Consider the following 22,204-nt stretch of genomic DNA (forward strand, 5'->3'; position numbering starts at 1 on the left):
TGGGGTGTGGAAATTCATTCAGCCCAAGGGCTGAATTTAATTATAGTTTCCCAGAGGCAGCATTCCAGGGTGGGTGGGTGGCTTAAAAGAGAAAAGAGCCAGCAAATGTCAGCTGTTTCTAATGTAAAACTATTCCTGCCAGTTGCTAATTCTTAGGAGAGGCATCTCAACCTTGTATCCTAGTGGGGAAACTAGACCATGTCAGGAAACCACCAGATAATTTGTAGTAGGGAGGAAAGAGGGTGGAACCTTGGAGGGTCAGATTCAGCCCCCAGGCCTGCAAAGCTTTATGATAAATAGGTAGGGATGACGTATTGGGGCACTGTGGCAGAAAATTGGGTCAATGCTGAAGAGGAACAGAGGTGGGAAAGAGAAATTATACAAATGTCTTCTGCTGATTCTCCCACTGAAACAGGACAGTACCGCATCTGCAGTCCAGGAATGCAAAGGTGGGAATAGTTGTACTGCCCAATTCTGTGCATCAAAGTAAGGTGGATTGCAAGGGCTTTTAAGACTGCACTTCTATTCACCAGGCCAATCATCCCCATCCAGGTGCCCCTCAGACATTTTGCAGTACAGCTTCCATCATGGCTGACCATTGGCCTTGTTGGGTGGAACCGATAGAAACCACAGTATAAAGCATCTGGCAGATAGCACTCTAGGAAAGACTATTATTGTTAAGTAGTGATCTCCATTCATTACTGCTGAGCAAACATGCACAAGATTGCACCATGCATAGGATCAGGCTGAAATCATGTGGTTATGTAATGAGCGTTGTGTGTTTTCTGGCTTTATATGTCTCTTTTCCCACCCCCACTATATGTTATTGCATTTCTGGTGGTAAACTAGAAGAACAATGTAACCTAGAAATTAAATTACAACTGTACCCAAAAAGGGGTAAAGTTCGTACAAGGAAACCAGATTTGCTGTTTCCTGACTTTCAGACAGTACAAGAATGGAGCCAATGATCCAGGGAGGTTGTGAGCTCTGCCACACCGGAGGCATTCCAGATGCAACCATCTGAGAGAGACGGTTTAACTGGGAATCCTGCACTGGACAAGGGGTTGGACCTGATGGCTCTTTTAACCACTTCCAGCTCCACTAGTCTCTGATTCTGTGTCATGTTTGTTTTTCCTCGCTGAAGAAAGCGACTTCTTTCTGTGGAATGGCAGTTGCCGGGAGCCCTTGCAAGTTGCAGGATGTTGCCCCAAGGTTTAACCAGTCGCTAGACTAAGAAGACCTCATTTCTCCTGCCCAAAAAACCCAGCAGGCCTGTTCCTTGGCATTTCCATATCACTCGGAATACAGCCACACATCAACAGGGACCAAGGGTGGAGAACAGCACCGCTTGCAGCCTCAAGGATGGAACACGATTGAGCCTTCTGTTATATAAAAGGGGGTTACGGGATACATCAGGCGCTTGCATGGGAACATACATGGCTCTGGACACACAACTACAGCAAGGATGTAAATCGTCCTCACTTGCCGTCCCGGCAATTTGTTGTCCTGGGCCATGCAGTCCTCTCTGCCCGTGGTGATCCCATGAATGAAATCCCTCTAAAATGCCCTGTCCATGACAGCCCCGCCCAGCATTTCTAAATTCAAGTCTGTGGCTGCTTTTATCCAGTCGATCCGTCTCATACTTGCTCCTCCTCCTCTTCTGCCTTTGACTTTCCCTAGCATGACTATCTTCTCCTCAGTTTTGTCCTTTTTGCTTCCAGGGAAAGCTCCATCTGGATTTGATCCAGGACTCCCTTGTTCATCTTTTTGTCAGTCCAGGGTACGGCGGTACCTTGGCTCAAGAACGCCTCCGTTCACCACCAAATCAGGTCACGAACAGAAATCTCTGAAAAAGTTTGCCTCGGGTTGCGAACTCCGCATCGGGTGCCTATCGCGCCCGCCTCCCTGGCCCCAAGCGTGCCTGCCATCGTGTCTGTCTCCCCCACCCCCAGCTTGCCTGCTTCAAATTTTTGTGATTAAAAAAAAAAAAATTACAGAACGGATTAACCTTATTTACATTGAACCTTATGGGGAAATTTAACTTGGCTCACGACCATTTTGGGTCACGGCCAGAGTCCTGGGACGGATTAAGTTCATGAGCCGAGGTACCGCTGTATTTGCAAAGCTCTCCTCCAGCACCATGTTTTGAGCACACCCATTTTCTTCCTTTCCATTTTCTTCACCGTCCAGCTTTCACACCCATCCAAAGCAACTCCTGGCAATAGGTAGGGATAAATCAGTGGTAAATAAGTTTATTGTAACCAGAGGTCATAACATAAAGGTTCCATAAAATACCATGAAATGGTAATAATAAAACAATGGAATAGTAAAATTATAAAAAAGCAATAAAAAGTTACAACAAAACAGCTACGACTGAGAGTTTAAGAAGTTCTTTCTAAGATTAAATAACAGCAGAGCAAAAGTGGCAATGTGATTGCTAACAGCTGGAAACACATCTGCAAGGAAGTAGGTCAGTTTTTATTTTATTTATTTATTTATTAAAACATTTCTATGCCGCCCCTTGCCGAAGCCTCGGGGCGGCTCACAGCACGGAATAAAATACAATAAAATACAAAAATAACAATATAAAACCAACAACATAAAATAAATAACAATATAAAAGAAGTCAAGATCAGAGCCCTTAATTACTTCTGTCTTTAGTCATTTGGTTCTGATCTTGTTGCAAACGGGACAGAGGAGGATATAGTAAATTACATGTATAGCATTGGACTACATGGCAGGTTTGTTGTAAACAGTTCTCTGCCTCCACTACAAGATACGGACAGTAACAGTGGATGATACTGCTACTGACGTGGTCAAAACTCGCACCCCCTCTTGCAATATTTCAGAACAATACATGGATGGCACTGTGCAACACTGCAGGGTTGTCGTCACTGACTGGGCCACCCTCCCGCAGTACGTAGACACTAACTGGACTGTGCTGGAGGGTTCTTGCAAGCGCCCCTATCAACCTTGCAGTGTGGCATTGTAGCAGCTTCATGCTCTCTACTTCTCATTCCACCTGAAATATGGACATATTGAACATTGCATTTCTCCAGTCCTAGCATTGGATGTAAATACCAAACAATCTTTTTATTTATTTATTTATTTATTTATTTATTTATTAAAACATTTCTATGCCGCCCCATTTGCCGAAGCCTCGGGGCGGCTCACAACATAAAATTAAAATACTAGAAATAACAATATAAAATAAAATTATATTTTTAAAATATTTTTAAAATTCAGGGGTTTTTAAGTCTCCAAAAAATCATATCCCCCGCCCTCGCCAGCCCCAGACTTAAGTAGGAAAGAAAATGTGATTTTATTTTTACATTTATTAGATTTCTATCCTGCCCTTTTCTTACATGGAAACCAAGGCAGGTTTACGTAATCCTTATTTCCATTTTGTCCTCACAAGAACCCCACGAGGTAGGTCAGAGAGAGAGTCAGTAACTGGCCCAAAGTCACCAAGTTCGCTCCAATGAGGACTAGAACCCCGCTCCACTGAGTCTCAGATCAAGGCTTTGTTTTGTTGCCTCTGCGGGGATAGGTGGAACTTTAGCTCCATCACTTGAGGTTTCTTTAAGGGATCAACTTTCATTTCTACGCCTCCTGCTCGCCACTTTAATCAGGGTCACTGTCCAATCCTAAACTTACCTGACCGCAGGAAGGCATCTTGACTTCAACTGAAAGTTCACCAAAGAAGGGAAACCTTTTGAGAAGAGATCTGAGGAAGGCACCTGGAGATTTCGAAAGCTTGCACTTTGCGCATGTCTGTGGGCTCTTTGATGTGTCCTAATATAGGTTCTCGAACATTTCTTATGGCTATCAAGAGCAGCCTTGGGGTGTTGGTTTAAATAAATTTACAACATTAAAAATAGTCTTAAGTCCGCTCTGCAAACAAAGAGGCTTGTCAGTCCACTTTTTTACATCTATGATGCAAAGGCTCAGCCAGGGGAGAGAAAAAAGATGTGGGAGGAACAGAGCAAACAAACAAATAAAAATCCAAACCCATGAGGTCATAGAGCTGAGCCGGGCCCAGATTCCTAGAGAGGATGTCAAAGACTAGAGATAGGAAAATTAGGGTAATAGATAAATTCTGGATTTGAATAAGATAAGCCATTTTTACCAACCATCTCTAATGGAAGCTCTCCATAGAAATCAATGGAGAAATTCAGATTTTTACATAGCTCTGGCAGACTACTTTCTGTTTCTCATGCTGTTTTTCCCAAATAAAAGCAAGTACCTGTGCTACCTAACTCTTAGTGTGAATAACTTAATTTTTGAAAGTTCAGAAGCCTTTGAAAAGTAGCATCATAAATACGAATTCCATTCTCCAGGTCTTCCATTCATGACCTTGATATTACGGGTTGAAGCAGGCATAGGTCCTCAGGATGGTTAGGACTATAATGCCTATCAGCCTCAGCCAGCTGAGCCAGATTTCAGTGGAGGATGAGCACCAGCATCCAGATTATCTGTCGGGCACAGGGTTATGAGTGTAGCCTATTCTAAAGGACTCCAGTGGCCTGAAAAAAGCAAAAAGGAATTTGCATCTGCCCGAAGGTGTACTTGTGTGTTTTTCTCTCTCTCTCAAAACCCCACTTTTAAAAAAGTTCAGAAAAGAAGCCAGGCAGAAAGATTCATCCTGCAAGAAAGGAAGCACCCATGGGCAGACACAGGCTTACCAGGCGGATCAGATAAAACAGAGATCCTTGGGGACACTGGAGCGCTATTTCGGCAAGTCCAGTGGGTCATGCGGTCTCCCAAAGAGTTGGGACTCCAGCCCTAAATATGCTACTGTTTATGCATGAAATGCAGTGACCTTGGAAATTGTATTGACCACAGGGACAGAGTGAGTGGCTTGCAACAGTCCTGCAGTGTAGTTCACACCAGACATCGCAGATTTGTTTTGGGGAGCTCGCTCAGGTTTAAGAACAACCCTGCAGCGTAGTGTGGTGTCAATCTTCCATGTTGGAGTCAGGCTTAGAGTGTTTAACATCTTGGTTCCCTGTTGCAGGTTTAGGAGGTCTGGGGCTTGCTAGACAGTAGCGTACGACAACCCTGCAATATGGTCCACTATTGATATTATTTATTTATTTATTTATTTAAAACATTTCTATGCCGCCCCCATCACAACAAAGCCTCGGGGCGCCTCACAAAGAATACATAAAAACATACATAAATAATAATAATATAACAATTTAAAAGATTTAAAAACCCCCGGTGCCGAGGCTGGTTCGGATTGCAGATCACCAACTGCCCCATTCCATGTTTACAGTATGGTTTAGCTGTTAAAATGTGCTTTAATGTTGCTTTGACTTGTATTGTGTTTTATGGTTTTGTTCTTTACGCATTGTTGTCTGCCTTCCAGAGAGCTTCAACTATGGGCTGCTATAGAAAATGAAAGAATTAATTAATGAATAAACAATACCTCTCAAGATGCTGTAGAGGTAAAATTCCTTCAATTACCCTTTCGGCACTCCTCCCAGGGTCAATTCTAACAGCGTTTGATTGCATGACAAAGTGACTGCTCTAGGAGCAATTTGATTTTATTATTTTTATTATTATTTCATTGCATCTTCTCCTTTTGTGAGGAACTCAAGCTGGCTAGCTCCATTTTTATCCTCATAACAGCCCTGCAAGGTAGGTCAGGCTAGGAGCGTGTGACTGGCCCAAAGTCACCCAGTGAGTTCCATGGCTGAATGGGGACTCAAACCCAGTTCTCCCAGCTCCCCAGTCCAACATGCTCACCACCACACCACACTGGCTTACACATTTTTAAGGTGTGAAGAAAACCAAGGGAAAGGGTTTACATTTTCAAAAGAAGGCCCACATTAGGAATAGCACAACATTTGCTCTATGCTGCAATTTCCAGAGGAATGGACTTTTAAATTCCTGCAGTAAAACCCACAAAAGGTCCCGTGGTACTTTAAAGACCAAGAAATCAAATCATTCCAGCACAGACTTTTCTGAATGCTTTGCTCTTCATCAGATATATGAAGCCTTGGTCTCACACTGGCAAAATTACACTCGCATCCTGGGCTGGAAGGACAGAAAGATGCCAACAGTGTGGTCAGAAGAATTCGAAATGTGGGAAATGCAGACAGTGACTGGGTGTTATACACAAACTTCTTGGGTCACCAAACGCTTGTCCTTATTCAAACCACACAAGCAAGAGTTGAACTTCCTTCATCCTGGCTGGGCATCGAAAGGAGCTGGACTTTTTTCTGTATCATCAAGCATGTTTGCTTCTTTAAAAACACAAAGTGCAGGTAGGAAATTTCAACCCATGAGAATTTAGGAGGTCATCTCTTTTACAATGCAATCCTATGCATATTTAGCAAGAAGAAAAGTCTTACAAATCTCATCAGCCATGCTGGGGGTTGTAGTTTCTGTTCATACATACATAGGGTTGCACCTTGAAAAAAACTGTTTAAAAAAGCAAATAAAAAGCTAGAACCCCCAGCATGCCCTGGACAACTTATCTGGCTAGGGGAAGCTGGGAAGTGTAGGATTTTTTTAAAAATGGCTAATTCTGCATACTCCTTCATGGATCACTGCCTTGTCGTGGCAAAGGGGCTTGTGTAGCTCAATGAAGCTATGAACTATGCCGTGCAGGGCCAGCCAAGACGGACAGGTCATAGCAGAGAGCTCTGACAAAACGTGATCCACTGGAGAAGGAAATGGCAACCCACTCCAGTATCCTTGCCATGATCGCGAGGAGGAAGGTTGCGCCGTTCCGCCATGCCACATCCAGACACACGGAGCGGGATCTGGCGTGCGGCTTCCTCGGGGAGCGGGATTCGCTCCCGCATATTCGTCTGCAGGGGTTGTAAAAAATGCACGAGTGAGATTTGAACTCGTGACTCGCAGCCCAAGTGTCGGATGTGGGATGTGCAGGGTGTGGGGACACTCCTCTTGCAGCCCTCGAGAGAGAGCCGTGTTACTCCATTGGAGTAAACGAGGCAGAAGTTCCACACCAACCTTTCCAGTCTGTTCCCCTCCAGATGGGTTGGACTACATCTCCCAGTATCCCCAGCACATGTGAGGGGAGCAGACTGGGGGAGGCTGCTTTAACAGATCTATTTCCCGAATCCTTAGTGGACTGGGACACACTTTGATTGCATTCAGTCAACATGCTGATCTTCCCTGTATCATTGAACTGTGGGGTATCATGTCCGAATGCAGCTACACTAACAAACCATGGCTAGTAGTTGGATTTCTATGAACTTTGGGCTCTTTGTGCTAAACCCAGACTGGGTTTAGTTGGGTTCAGACAGCATGATAACTGGGTTGTAAGCTGCCCCGAGGCTTTTTGCGAATGGGGCGGCATTAAAAAATGGTTTAAATAAATAAATAAATATCAGCAATAAACCATAGTTCAGAGATAACCTACAACCAACCTTTGTGTGTAGGTAATTGTGCCCATTTGAACCCAGCCTATGTGAAATGCAAGCTGGATTTCTACTTTCTAGGGTTAAATCCAGTGCCTCCAAACTTGGGTTTGGGTTTGGGTCCTGGTTACCTGAAGGAGCGCTTACATCCATATATGCCCGGCCGCCCCTTGAGATCTGCGGGAGAGGCCCTTCTCCGGGAACCCTCCATGAAAGAAATTAGGAGGGTAGGTACTCGGAGGAGGGCTTTCTCAGTGGCAATGTATGGCTGTGAAAGCTGGACCATAAGGAAGGCTGAGCACTGAAGAATTGAGGCCTTTGAATTGTGGTGCTGGAGGAGACTCCTGCGAGTCCCTTGGACCACAAGGCGATCAAACTGGTCAGCCCTAGAGGAGATCAACCCTGACTGCTCTTTAGAAGGCCTGATCCTGAAGATGAAACTCAAATACTTTGGCCACCTAATGAGAAGGAAGGACTCCCTGGAGAAGAGCCTAATGCTGGGAACAATAGATGGCAAAAGAAGGAGGGGGTGGCAGAGGATGAGGTGCCTGGATGGAGTCCAGTTGGTGTGAGCTTAAGTGGTGTGAGCTTAAGTGGTGTGCCCAATTATGGAGTCCACATTACAGAGAGACATAGCAAGGTTGGGATGGGGTCGACACAGGGTCACAAGGATGGCAGCCAGATTGGGTGGATGACAGATGAGATGAGATGGAGGGAGCTGGGTCTTTGCAGCCTGGAAGAGACTCAGAGGGAATCTTACATGGACATACAGGTGTGTGACAGGTTGCCGCTTGGTAGAGGGCCATGACCTGTTTTCCCCTGTAGTGGAGGAAAGGACGCAGTCCAACGGGGCAAAGCTCAAGGACCAGGATGTCAGTACTTCCTGATTGGATGTCAGGAAGTACTTCCTGATGGTTAGGACCCCTAGGAGATGGAATGGGCTCCCAAGGGAGGTGGTGGAGGCCCCATCGGTGAGGGTGTTCAAGGAAAGAGTGCACAACAACATGCTGGGGATTCCATGAGCAGAGCTGGCTTGTGCCAGGGGTCAGACTAGATGGCCCAGACAGCCCCTTCTGACTCTCTGTGCACCATGCAAATACAGCCTTCAAGTCAACAAGCAGCAGTGTGGTGGAACTTGACTTTGTGAGGATGTCATTCCAGCATCTTTGGCTCAACAGCAATGCAGAAATCATATCCCTGCTCTTTCTCCGCTTTTCTGTAATCCTCGCAGTGCGTGCCATGAAAAGTCATGGTGGGTTGTGATCAGGTATAGTTGCAGAGTGGCTAAGTGTCGTGTAGGAACCCAGGGTAAATTTCCCATCGTTGGAAGAGGGAGCCGCTGACTGGTAGGAGGGCTGCTTGGGGTGTTGGCTTATTCTTAGGATGACTTAGTGTGATGTTTGAATGCAGCAGAGAATTTTTTATCACTTGAGAGCCAACTAGTAAGAGCGACAGAAACACATCCCACTTCACCCCCATTCCCCATCATTCCGTCTCAGCCACAGGGCGGATTTTTAAGCTTTTTGTGGTTGGAATCTTGAAGGAAGAAAGGACACTGGAAAATATCCAGAACATGTTCACAAGTGAATGCTTTTATTTTCTTTGGGCTGTTTCCTCCAGAGTTGCAGCTGCCACTTCCCTGAACTGACATGTGTGGTCAGCTATCACAAGGCAGTGAACAGGATCACACAAATTACACGTCATTGTTGCAAAGCAATGCAGTGCAGAGGAAATCTGCACACATTTCGAGGCAAAGTAGTACAACAGAGGGGAAATGTGCACATATTTCATGTCAGAGCAGTAGAAAAGAGAAATTTATGAACATTTCTGGGGGTTTTAAAGTATGCAAACCCTTTCCCACATTTGCAAAGGCTCCAAAATATATATTTTTTTTTCTGACCAGTGAGTTTCCTTCATCTACTAGCAACTGCAGCACACCAGCTGGAAAAAAATGCTGGTAAAGGACGCAAGGATTTCTGCTACAAAGGTCCCAAGAAAAAGGGTTGGGTGTGAGCAGAAGCACTGAGATGCATTGAGGGAGACACCAGGCAGGGGTAGCCACCACACAGAGGATTCTATGGCAGGAGTTAACAGCCCAGCCCAGTTGAGAGTCACCTACTATGACTTCTTCTCAAGGTGGCTCAGTATGCCATGCAAATTAATAGCAGCACATTAAGCTGTAGACTGCGCTTTAGAAGGCCAGGTCCTGAAGATGAAACTCAAATACTCTGGCCACCTAATGAGAAGGAAGGACTCCCTGGAGAAGACCCTGATGCTGGGAACAATTGAAGGCAAAAGAAGGAGGGGGCAGCAGAGGATGAGGTGCCTGGATGGAGTCACTGAAGCAGTGGGTGTGAGCTTGGGTGGACTCCGGGGGATGGTGGAGGACAGGAAGGCCTGGAGGAATGTTGTCCATGGGGTCACAATGGGTCGGACACGACTTCGCAAGTAACAACAACTAGCTGTAGGGGAGGCATTCCAACTTTTTCCCATGGGGAAGCAGCTGCACAAAAGCTGGGAAACCAATGATCACGGAGGCAGGAAAGGGGTGCAGACAATGAAGAAGGGCGTGAACATCTGAGCAGAGCTGGAAGTCTGGATTAGAACCGTAGGCCAGGGGGAAAGATCTGGCCCCAGGGCTTGAAGGTCTGCACCCCTGCTTTAGTTACGGAGGAGAGCAGTTCCGGTTCTTGAAGTGCTACAGAATCTGTCCTCAGCTCCCAGCCCATTCAGCCTGAAGGTGTTTGGCCACTGCTGACATACAAAAAGAGAGACAGAAAGAGAGTGCTTTGGCTTTTCTGCAGTACAGAACATTGATCATAATGATGAAGCACTTTGGGAGCAATCTTATGCATGCTTAGACAGAAATATCCTTCCCCTAGCAGCACTCCTCAGCCACCCACTCCGCGGCTCTCCATGTTGAACAGGTCAAGAACACTTCCCTTAAGAAACCTCTTTTATTGTTTAGATAGCCCTGCCTTTGGAAATGGCAAATCCACAATGGGAGACGCGTTCACAGAATGGAAAGTCCTATTCCCTTGTTGTAAATAAGCAAAACCAAAAACCAAGTTATTATAACGAAAGACTGCAAAGAATGCCCAAGCTCAGATGCCAAACATCTGACTTACTTCGGCCAGTCGGTCACGTGTGTGACCAGGAACAAAAACCAGGACACAGTCTTGCAAAAACAAAGAGGTTCCTTTCTTAATTGCAGTGGGGAGGGTCCTGAGAGTACCCCAATAGTTTCTCCTATATAAGCCAAGTGGCTCTTGTGCATTCCTATAGGGAAGGGCAGTGGGTCAAGCAAAGCAACGTCTTGGCACTGTGGGGCAGAGCTAGCCACTCGCTTCCCACTTCTGTCTGAGGAAGGGAACCTTGTCCAGCCTCTCTTTGGGGATGCCCAAATTGGGCAAGGTTAGTAGCCAATGAGAGCCTCTTAGTAATACATTTACATCCCGCTTTCTCATCTTGTTTATATTGCGATTTATATCCTGCCTTTTTCCTACAAAGGGCTCAAGGCAGCTTACATCATCTCTCCTCCTCCATCTTATCCCCACAACAACCCTGTGAGGTAGGTTGGGCTGAGAGTCTGTGACTGGCCCAAAGTCACCCAGTTGGCTCCATGGCTGAGTGGGGACTCGAACCCAGATCGCCTGAGTCCCAGTCCCACACTCTTAACCACTACACCACACTGGCTCTCTAGTTGAAGTTTCTAGTTGAAATGTCCATCCCACCAGAGGTCTAGATGTTTGCTACTGGCTACATGATGGAGGGATTTATTCTGGTGGCAGCAGCTTTATGGTTAAGGGTTTTATTATGGTTGTTATCACGATTGTTAAGGTAGCCCTTGGCAAGGGGTTCTGTGGAGCCAAGTGTTCAAAGGGGAATAGCACGGAGAGCCACTGAGATGATCCCAAGTTTGGGGAGACAGAGAAGATAATCCAAGATTGTCCTTCCACATTTGGTGTTAGCTGTAGGATAACCTGCAGGTTTCCATCCTGGAATGTAAAATTTGGGAAATAAATCTTACATTCTGTCCTACACCATCTCACAACATCTGACAAGGCATGACAGTATTTTCCAGGATGATTACAAATCTAGCTGGACAAAGACAAATGAGCTGAAACTGTCACCTTTGGGTCTCTCCCCATCAACTCGATTAAATATGGGCTTTGATCAGGCCATTAAACAATGAATTACAGACACAAGGAAATATTGGCAGAGTAAATGGATTTTATATTCGTGAGGATTGCAGATGCAATGCTGCTCCACATCCTGTCTCACTCAGCTGGAGGTTCCCAAACACAGAAGGGCATTCACACTGGCCCAGTGCGGTGGACTTCCTCCGGCAGTTCAAGAGGGCTATTATAAAAAGACACTTCTTGTTCAGTGGTTACGACTTGCACCGCAGGACAAACTCAAACCATGTTCTGTTTAATTTTATGTTCTAGAGAAAAATTCATGCTGATTTTATTTCCCCATTGTTGAATATGTTCCCAGGGTGTTCAAGTCAATATTACGGCTATTTGTTGCATTAAGACTGTAATCCCACTATTACATATATGGTTGCTAAGTTTTTTGCAGCCATGATTAACACCCGGAAAAAGATGGACTACGGCAATTCTAATTTGGAACATGAGAGATGTTATACTCCATGCCCTGATATGATGAATTTACACCAGAGTTCTAAATTAGAGGGATTATACAGCAACACAATAAGGCTAGGCTGCTGGGAAGCTTTACTTTATTGGCATTTTATGTTTTTTTAATCCCAAACTTTACCATTATTTTAATGTTGGGTCAATAATTGTAGTATTTAATATACTTAAATCTTTGTTTATGGTAATGGTGAAGCAACTTCAGTAGTTCTGTTTCATGCTGGTCCACGACCACAATAAAGAATCTGATTTGATTTGATTTAACATGATGATATTTGATGGGCTAGTAGACCAAATCTATTCTGATAAAAGTCTGAGCCTAAACGAGTGTGTAGAGATCTGCTTGCATAAGCAGTGTGGCAAATGGGAAGGCGGAGGTGGTGACTGAGAATAGACCAGAACTCCATCCTTCCCTGAAACCTGAGAAGCCTAAAGCCGGTTAGCAAATAGCAAGCCCATGTATGTTTGCTGTAGTTTGCATCACCACTGAAGAACAAAAAAAACTTTCAAGCATTTATACTGCTGCCCTTTCTGCTGTGATGACAGCTACCCCTGTGTCTCTGATCCCTGGAGCGGAAGCTCATCTGGTCGCCAGGAGGCAAATTCAACTTGCTGTGGGTGACCAGTCAAAAGACTAATTGCTTGAACGCTCAGAAGTCTCATAAGATGTTGCCTCCAGTTGAAGTTTTTCCCCACGTTCAAAAACACTGATAGTGTCACTCAATGTATACCCTTTCTGATGTGCCAAACGTGATGCATGCTGATTTACGTTTTGACCATATTCGGGGCATTTACATGGTTTCTCCTCAACTTGAATTCTCTGATGGTGAATAAGGCCAGACTGCTCAGAAAAACTCCTGCTACAATCTACATTTTTGTACGTTCTCTCTCCCATGTGTATTCTTTGATGAGAAATAAGGTAAGTACTCCGGCTGAAGCTGTTTCCACACTCCATGCATTTATGTGGTTTCTCCCCTGTATGAATTCGTTGGTGTGAATTCAAGATTGCCTTCTGACTGAAGCTCTTTCCACACTCCATACACACGTATGGCTTTTCTCCAGTGTGGATTCGCCGATGTTTAATAAGAGTGGAGAGATCGCAGAAGCTCTTTCCACAGTACGAACAGCTGTATGGTTTCTCTCCTGTGTGGATTCTTTGGTGTGAAGCAAGGAGATCACTCCGAATGAAACTCTTCCCGCACTCCAGGCATTTATAGGGTTTCTCTCCTGTGTGGATTCTTAGGTGTATTTTAAGGCTTGACTTATAACTGAAGAATTTCCCACAGACATTACACTTATATTTTCTCTTTTCATTTGGCTTATCTTCTGGGGTAGATGCATTATGGAACCCAGCACCCTGACAAGCAACAGGGCTTTTCTTCCATTTGTCTGTCTGAAGGTTTCTTGTCCTCCGCGGTGCAGCTTGATTTTCAAGCTTCTCGTCCAGCTTTGGCTGCCCAGCCCTTTCCACTGGGACCTCAAGCATCTCTCTGCTGTTCTCGCTCTGCCAAGCGTCACCTGCTGGAATGGAGAGAGACTTGAAAAAGGCAGATTGGAGAACACAGTTACTAAACTAGGAACTGAAGTCAATGAACCAGCCCTGTAAATAAACCCACTGAAGTTCCTAGCCTGCAAACCTTTCCACTAAAGTTACTAGCCTGCAAAACATTTCTACTAGCCAGTCTGAATGGCTTTAAAAAGGGCCTGGACAGATTCATGAAGGAGGACGCTCTCCGTGGCTTCTAGCCCTGTTGGCCATGTGCTCCCTCCTTCACCAGAGGTGGCTCACCTGCACACACCTGTTGCTGAGATGCTGGGCAGGCAGATGCCTTGCACCCATCCTGCTGGAGGGATCCTGTGAGCAGCACAATCTTTTGTCATCATGTGTAAGAAGTGCTGGATTGGAGGGACCTTCTTTTTGATATTGTTAGGCTGCTCAACTGGTCCAAAATACTTGCAGCCAGAACATTGACTGGGACCAGATACAGGGAGTAGATTATTCCTTTTTTTATGAGAGCTTTACTGCTCATCTGCGTCCTTTAGCTGGCAGGCAATACACATTCTTATTGAAGCAAGTTTTGGGGTATCACGTTTGTTTGCAGGGTTAGCTGCTGTTTTCCTTCCTTCCTTCCTTCCCGCCCTCCCATATTTATACGATGCCTATAACTACCAGAATGGCCTCTCTAGGTGGCTCACACAGTAAACAACATAAAACGGTTAAAAGAATACAATTGCAACACATAAAAAAACCCTTATTCTTTTGTTGATCTATTTTTAAGACTGCTTTAATTTTAGAAGTTTTTATTTTAAAATTTGGATGGAAACACAGGGATTCAATCCAACCAACCAATCAATATGGAGCTATAGCTTTTATTTCCATGGTGGCTCTGGAAGCTACTAACCTCTTAACAAACTACTCTGGAAGCTACTAACCTTGATTTAAAACAAACAAACAAAACATTCTCCCCCAAAACTGTCTTTGATTGATTGATTGATTGATTGATATCCTGCCTTTTTCCTACAAAGGGCTCAAGGCAGCTTACATCATTCTACTCCTCCATCTTATCCCCACAACAACCCTGTGAGGTGGGCTGGCCTGAAGAGTGATTGACTGGCCCAAAGTCTTCCAATCGGCTCCGTGGCTAAGCAGGGACTAGAACCCAGATCGTCTGAGTCCCAGTCCCGCGCTCTTCACCACTGCACCACACTGGCTCGCATACCAGTCTTTTACCAGCTCCCTCCCTCCTTCAGCAGCCTTTGTATTTTCAGGTTGGTCACAGAGTAAAAGGAAAGGATGTATCTCGCCTGCTTAAAATGCTTAGGGGCTTACAGCAAGCTGTTATCAACAACTAATTGTAACTAAACTGCGAAGGAGAAAAATAATGGTGTTTTCATGCTTCGCTTCACGAACAGCACTTCGCAAATATGGGACCATTGCTGAGGGTCCGCAGCACCGTTTGGTTCAGTTCTCATTCCCAATTCACATGAGCTTGAAGAGGTTGCGGGGGGGGGGGGGCTTCAATGGTTTTTGCCTAATGATTTGTTGTTGTTCTGCAAGATGGCTGATACCTCACTCTTATGAACAGCCCATGATGGCTGCATAAGAAACCATTTTCATACATTCAGATCACAGCCAGCAGGTAGGTAGGTAGGTAAGAGAAAAAGTCCACGCGTTTTAAAAAGTAATTGCCCCTACTGTCGCAGTCGATGAGCACCATGAATTCTTTTTGCAACCCGGTGTTTCACTTACATGAGCTCACGTGTCCGGCGTCGGATTCCAGCTTGACTACCAAACAGAGTGCCCGCTTCCCAGCCTCTGACGGAGCCGGTTCTGCTTCAGGTACTGGGCTGATTTCTGCTGCCGAAGGGATCGCTGTTGTTACCACCTGAAAGGACAAGGAAGACCAGGCCGTGAAACAGTCCCATGGAACAGGAATGGCCTGAAAATGGCAGAGGGGAGGCTCCCCCCGTCTGCCCTCACTGCACTCTTGTTTTCAGCAGGACACCTGAAATCCATCTTGCTGGCTGATCCGGGCCTCTTTGGGTTCCAGCTATGCCAGCAGTGGACCGAGGGGGCAAAATGGCTCTGCTGGGTCCCGACAACAGGGTGACCCACACCCAGGCGTTGAGTTCAGGTTGAGTAAGAGTAGGCACGGAACCATGGGTTGTTGCCAAAACATGGGTTATTACGCTGTCCGAACCCAGTCCTGGAAATCGTTCATGGCTTGTCAACCACAAGCAACCCAGGAAGAAACCCATGGTTTGTTCTTGGGTTGCGAATGGCGGGTTGTCCACCAACAAATTCTCAACCCAAGTGTGGGGGACTGTGTTGTCCGAATTCAGTCTGTGTGCGTATAGCATACCTTCATGTTTGCTGCAAATGCAAAACTAAACTAAAGCGAACCCCATCATTTCCTTCCTGAATTTATTTGTATATTTATTTAAAACATTCCTATGCTGCCCCATTCGCAAAGAGCCTCGGGGCGGCTTAGCCGGCTTTGCAAGGTGGAAGCAGCGTGAGGTGAGACGATGGCCTGGTGTCCAGTTCAGTCATTTGTCTTGCCCTTTTAGGCTTGTGGTGAATTTATGTCAGGAACCTTCAAAATTATTATTATTATTACACTGCATTTATACCCTGGTTTCCTCCTTTTACAAGGAATCCAAGGCAGCTTACACATTTCTCCCCCTCTTTATTCTATCCTCACAACAACAACCCTGTGAGGTAGGTTAGGCAGAAAGTCAGTGACTGGACCAGCATCACCCGGTGAGCTTCACGGCTGAGTGGAGACCAGAACCCAGATCCCTTGGGTCCCAAGTCCAGGCATCTCTGCCACGCTCACCCCACACTTCTCTCACCAATCCCCCTTGAGGGACCATCCCTCAAAATCTGTTAAATTGAAAGGCACAAAACAGGCCTTTTTGGTATTTGTGGAATGCTTTTCCTGGGATGAACATACACAGCCTCTTATTTGACTGGTTTTCAAAATCAAGGTCCCAAAACTGTTTTTCCAGAGGTCCAGCCAAACAGCTTTCTGGCCTCCCGGCTGGGTCTCTGAGCAAAAGGTGGCCTTTTTGCCTTCTCACAGCTGGTGCAGAAAGAGCCACGCCAGCCGTCACTCCAAGACTGAAGAAGCGACCTTGGAGTGCATTTTAGAGGGTGGAGAAGAGACAAAAATCAAGTTGCGCTCCGTAACCCTCCACTGCGGAGGCCCATAACCCTCCTTCTTCGCAGGTTTATGGGAGTTCGGCTTGGACTGTGCCCTAAATCTTCAGCATCAATCCATCCGTCCTTGCCACTTGAGGATGCCCTTGCGCTGCTCACAGGTGCAGGTGGAGCCAGAGAACAGGCCAAACCCTCCATATGCCTCTCTCTGCAAACCATAATTCGCTCGAGGGATGCAGGAAGAAAGGACTCACCTGCTGCTCCCATCGCAAAGACTCCCGTTGCATCCAGAGGAAATCCTCGGCCAGGGCCACCGCCTGGGCGCAGGACCCGGGGCCTCGTTCTCTCACCCAGCCCTGGATCTCCGGTGGCAGGACGGTCAGGAACTGCTCCAGGATCAGCAGCTCCAGGATCTGCTCCTTGGAGTGCCGCTCGACCTTCAGCCATCGGCGGCAGAGTTCTTGCAGCCGGTTGTACACGCCCCTCGGCCCCTCGGCCTCATGGTAGCGGAAGTGCCTGAAGTGCTGGCGCTGCTTCTCCCTGTTGAGGGCATCTCCCTGCAAGATGGCCACCTTCACTTTCCCATAGTCCTTCCTGTCTCGGCCCTCCAGGCTGCTAAAGACCCGTTTGGCCTCGCCGCTGAGGGCCGGCAGGAGTCGGGCCGCCCATTCTTCCTTGGGCCACCGGCAGGCCTCGGCCACCTGCTCGAAGGAGGCCAGGAAGCCCTTGGCATCGTCCCATGGGGGGGGCTCATCTGGCACCAACGGGGCTCCCAACCCTGACTGTGGGGACTCCACCATCTTCAGGAATTCCTGCCACTGGACTTCCCACTGCTGAAGGAGCCCGTCACATGGCTCGTGTTTAATCTCCTCTCCGGGTTTCCTCTGAAGGGACTCCCAGAAGCTCTTCTTCTCCGGGAGGATATTCATGGCCTGTTCAGCAGCCATTTCTCTCTCTCTCTCTCCCTCTCTCTGCTGAAGGAATCCCTAACCCGGGCTGAAGAGACAGGATCTCTCAAAGGCATCCAACACAAGACGGGGCTCTGCAGTTGTCTGCTCTTTGCCTTTCTTGATTTGCCCACGGCACTCCAGCAGCTCACCGATTCACGGTGCAGCAAATGCTCCACATGGACAAGGGAGTGACCAATTTCCCTAAGGGAGAGAGCATATTTTGGAAATAAGAGAAAATGTGTGCCCAGAGGCCTCCCAGAGACTATGATCAGGCTATGATCTTGAGACTTCACTTGGAGGGTCCTGTGACAGGAAACCATTCTTCCGCTCCAAAACAAGAACAGCACAACTCCCTGCACCAAGAAAGCTAGGAAGGCAAAGAGAAGGCTTGCCTAACTGACCCGAGCTGCAAAAATGGGCATCGCACAAAACAAGGGGTCTGTGGAAGGAGTCTCTTTATGATAGATATTTTCAGAAAATAGGATGGGGGATGCTTGGGACAAAGTTACAACCACTATACATAACAGGACATACAAGCTCTCTTAAGAGGTTTGCTGAAAAGTCCAGATTACTTTCAGACTGGGCTGGTAGCTGCCATGGTCTGAAAGTAGTCTTTCCCAAACAAACCATCATTAAAATTAATCACAGTTTGTTGGCTTTGATATAAAGACTGGGCAAAATCTATGACTCCTCCAAATAATTGCGGGAGGGGATGGATGAGCATCATGTTGGAAAAAAAGCTTTGGAATTGCACAGGGTCCCCACATTTTTCTGTGTTCAAGACAAGGGTTAAGACTCATTTTAAAAGGGTTGTTACAGCCTTGAAAGTTGTTTTTAACATTTTACCATGTTGTTTTTTATTACTATGCCTTTTAATTTTCTGAAGTGTCCATAAAACAATGAAAGAGGAAGACATTGCTACACTACAAAAACAAAAGGAAGAAAAACATTCTCAGGTACCTGGAAATAATATTTATTTTGTCTAATGGGTTTTGGAAAGAATCTTTTTCCTTTGTCAGGGACCACTTGTCTTTCTTCGGATATAATAAAAAATAGAGGTTTTCCAGTAACCCTTCTACACTGAAAGCACTTTTCAAAGGCCTTTTTATCAACATCTCCAAAAACAGACAAGAGGCCCCAACTAACGAAAATAGTATTTCCAATATGAGCTGGACAAAAAAAAAAAAAAAAACACGCCCTGGAATTTTTTCCCTTTCTCGCTCTCTTGTTTAGGCGAAAGCTTTCTAAATCCCCTTGACTAGCATCAGAGTCGTGATGAAGAAATATAGTAATTAAATAAACACTGGTGACTTTGGAGCAGTCACAGACTCCCGGCCCAGCCTACCTCACAGGACTGTTGTTGTGAGGATAAGATTGAGAGAGGGAGGAAAAATATATAAGCCACCTTGAGTTCCTGGGAAGGAAAAAAGGTGGGCTAGAAATCTAATAAATAAATAAATAGCCTTGAAAGTGGGGCTACAACACCAGCTCTGACCACATGTTACTGGGGGAGCTGGGTGAAAGAAGGGGTCGCCCAGCCCTGCCCCGTCCTGAAAGAGAAGAGACTTTTACGATCATTTTGGTTCAGACCAGACTTTCAGCCACATCTGCCTTCCAAGAACTGTTGACAATGTGGCGTAGCGGGAAACTGAACATTTTAAAAGTGGAGGAAGTGGTTGAGAGAACCTGTATAAGCTCTCCAGAAAACAAATCCCTCCAAAAACACAACCAATGCAAATGCAGGCCACTTCCCCTAAACATAAAAACTTCTGTCCCTTTTTCCCTCTTAAGAGATCCCAGTATTTTTTGTATTTTATTGCATTTATAGCCTGCCTTTTCCCCTCTTTCCAGGCATTCCTGGCAGTTTAGATAATCTGCCTCATCTCCATTTGATCTTCTCAACAACCCTGCGAGGTAGGTTAGGCCGAGAATCAGTGACTGGCCCAACTTCACCCAGAGAGCTTCATGGCTTTTTAACTTTCACCTTTGGGACCAACTCCCAGAAGCCCCAACAGGCACAGGCAACAGTCAGGAATGATGGGAGTTGCAGTCCAAAATATTTAGAGGGGGTGTATTTCAGAAAAGCTGCTCCAATGTAAACTGAGCAAGAGAGAGCCAATATTTTGTTCCTTGACTGTGCGAGGTTGCAGACTGAGTTTAACATATTGAGGGGCAAAGCTGTATTTCCTGTATTTAGTCAAGGGGGGCAAACCTGGACTGTGGTTCCCATCAGCCTCAGCCTAGCATGACCAATGGTCAGGAAAGTTGGGAGTTGTAGTCCAAAACATCTCGAGGGCACCGGATTGGAGGAAGGCCGCTTCATTCTTATTGCAAATCCAATTATCAAGCACCCATAGTCAAAACAGCTCCCATTCCCTAGAGGAGGAATCGGCAAACTTGGGGAAAAACCAGGATCATTTGTATGTCTCTCACACAAAACACCTTCAGGATCAGTGTCTCTTCTATAATCTTGCTGGCCCTTTGCAGCTTTAAACGGTATTTATACCACATTCAGCTTTTTTGAAAACGATCACCCAGTAAAGTGAGGAAACCTCCTGAGTTACTTTAAAGTGTTGGACTGGAAACCTGGGAAACCCGGGTTCAAGTTCCCACTCGGCCATGAAGCTCACAGGGCGACTGTGCGCCAGTCACTTACTCTCAGCCTGGCCTACCTCACAGGGGTGTTGCTGTGAGGATAAAACAGAGTCAGGTAAGCTGCCTTGTGTTCCTCACAAGAGGAAAAATGGAAGGCTATAAATGTAATGTAATAATAGCTATCCAATCCAGGTTTGGACAGAAACAGGTTCCACTGTCCCCAGAAAACATGGCTGGGAATCACAAGTCTTTTTCCTGCCACACATGCATTGAATTGCACCCTTAACTAGTAACTCTTAACCAACTGAGGCTGCAATTCTACACCCATTTTTATTTTAGAGTGTGCCCCACTGAACTCAGTCGCCCTTACTTTTGCATAGGATGGGGTTTTGCATCACCAAATGACAACCGCACTTGGGAGCAAAAGGCAGGGTTTATACTTTTTTGGGTAAAGAAAAACCTGGCAGAGTCTCTGCAATATTGCAGCTAAAGGACGGCTTATCTATGTGAGCCGTCCCTATCTATGAGAGCCATCCTGAGGCTTTCGCGACAGGATGGCATATAAATACTTTAAATAAATAAATAAAGCCAGATTTTGTCAAGATGACACCTTCAAGATGTGCTGGACTGACGTTCCATCACTTCATGGCTGGGAATGATGGGATATGCAGTCCTAGCAAGCTGGAAGTCCCCAGCTTGGGCAAGTCTGTGAAAAAGTGTCAGGCCGGGCCCGACAAAACCCAGGTTCAATGCCCAACTCAGCTGCCAAGCTCTCACTGGGTAAGTTTAAGCTCTTGTCATCTCCCAATTCAGCCTACCTCACAGGGCTGTAAAGGAGCTTAAATGGAAAAATGGTGGGTGGAAGGAACTAACCGTGCCACCTTGGAGGAAAGGAGAGGCAGGAATGGAAGAAAAAATGCGCCCCAGGGCCAAAGTCCTGCTTTGAGAGCACAGCAAAAGCTGTGTTACATCAGAAAAAGGTCCCAGTGAAAAGGAGCCAACCAGTCGCTCAGGGGAAACCAGAAAAAGGACAGGCGAGCAACAGTAACCCTCCTGCCCATGATTCCCAGCAACTGGGGGACATGGGCGTAGAGCCTCTGGTCCTAGAGGTAGCATATGGGCCTGAGGACTAGTCACCTTGATGGCTTTCTCCTCCATGAATGTCTCCAGCCCCCTTCAAAGCCCTCCAAATGGGTGGCCACCCCGACCGCTAGTGGAAGGGAATTCCGCTTTGTGCCGTGAGAAGCGCCCTTTCCTCCGTCCTGAGACGATCCCTTTGGGTGCTAGAGAATGGGAGTGGGAGAAAAATGCCCCTCTGTCCACCGTCTCCGTATTCCTGCCCTCTAAAGCCACGATATTAAACAGGCAAGCCAACTCTCTCCTAGGCTAAGGGAGCCTCTGAGATCTTTCGCTTCCACGCACCCCTTTGCACCCGGACAAAAGCTCCCCCCGCTTTGTCCTCTCCTCCCGTTGCGCATGCAACTCACCCAGGCGGCCCTTTCCAGCTTCCTCCCAAACCCCAAAGCCGCGGCTACTCCTGGGGTGGGTGGGGGAAGAAAAAGTACATGCAGGAGACTCAGTTTTGCAAGGGAGGAAACAGTGCAGGAAGAGGCGGGCACGGAGCTTGGGTCTCCGGTCTAGGAATCGGAAATCTCCTTCCTTCCCTCCCCAGACGGCTGCTTCTGGGAGCGAGTGAAGTTTTGCAGGAGACTTGCTTGCGTTTGCAAAAACCTACGCGCACCGAAGTTTGCCCTTGTTGTGGCAGAGAGAAAACAAGAGGCTGGCAAGCCCTGACGGGTTGCAAGGGTTTCTGGGAATGGTAGTTCAGATCCTGGGGCGAATCTCTCCTCCCATTATTACTTGCCAGGGAGGCGTGATCCTCTTTGCAGTAAAAGCGAAAAAAATCTAATAAGTCTGCCCCACTGGTGCGTGGATGCGCTATTT

At 46.4% G+C, this 22,204-nt stretch overlaps 1 protein-coding gene across 2 annotated transcripts; it reads right to left on the reverse strand.

Annotated features, from left to right (window-relative positions):
* Positions 1 to 11,609: 11,609 nt before the first annotated feature.
* LOC123024216 (zinc finger protein 24-like) lies at positions 11,610 to 21,956 on the reverse strand. 2 transcript variants are annotated; one of them, XM_044431640.1, is made up of 4 exons: positions 21,748 to 21,956; positions 16,970 to 17,866; positions 15,303 to 15,438; positions 11,610 to 13,570 (listed from the first exon to the last, which is right to left on the reverse strand). In XM_044431640.1, exons 2-4 carry the CDS (start codon positions 17,660 to 17,662, stop codon positions 12,687 to 12,689), a joined length of 1,713 nt encoding a protein of 570 aa, XP_044287575.1. In that variant the 5' UTR covers positions 17,663 to 17,866; positions 21,748 to 21,956; the 3' UTR covers positions 11,610 to 12,686. The 2 variants fall into 2 exon arrangements, with proteins under 2 accessions (XP_044287575.1, XP_044287574.1); XM_044431639.1 differs by having other exon boundaries at positions 11,610 to 13,573.
* Between the last annotated feature and the right edge of the window lie 248 nt (positions 21,957 to 22,204).

Source organism: Varanus komodoensis, unplaced genomic scaffold (assembly GCF_004798865.1).
Source record: "Varanus komodoensis strain SLA01 unplaced genomic scaffold, ASM479886v1 scaffold225, whole genome shotgun sequence".
NCBI lineage: Eukaryota > Metazoa > Chordata > Lepidosauria > Squamata > Varanidae > Varanus > Varanus komodoensis.

What these genes read in the sequence shown, in the direction of transcription:
- LOC123024216 (XM_044431639.1), bottom strand. Translation starts at nt 17,662, where the DNA reads ATGGCTGCTGAACAGGCCATGAATATCCTCCCGGAGAAGAAGAGCTTC. An exon ending in CTTTGCGATGGGAGCAGCAG is followed by an intron (nt 15,439 to 16,969) that starts GTGAGTCCTTTC and finishes TTGTCCTTTCAG; the next exon opens with GTGGTAACAACAGCGATCCC. An exon ending in CGCCGGACACGTGAGCTCAT is followed by an intron (nt 13,574 to 15,302) that starts GTAAGTGAAACA and finishes TCTCCATTCCAG; the next exon opens with CAGGTGACGCTTGGCAGAGC.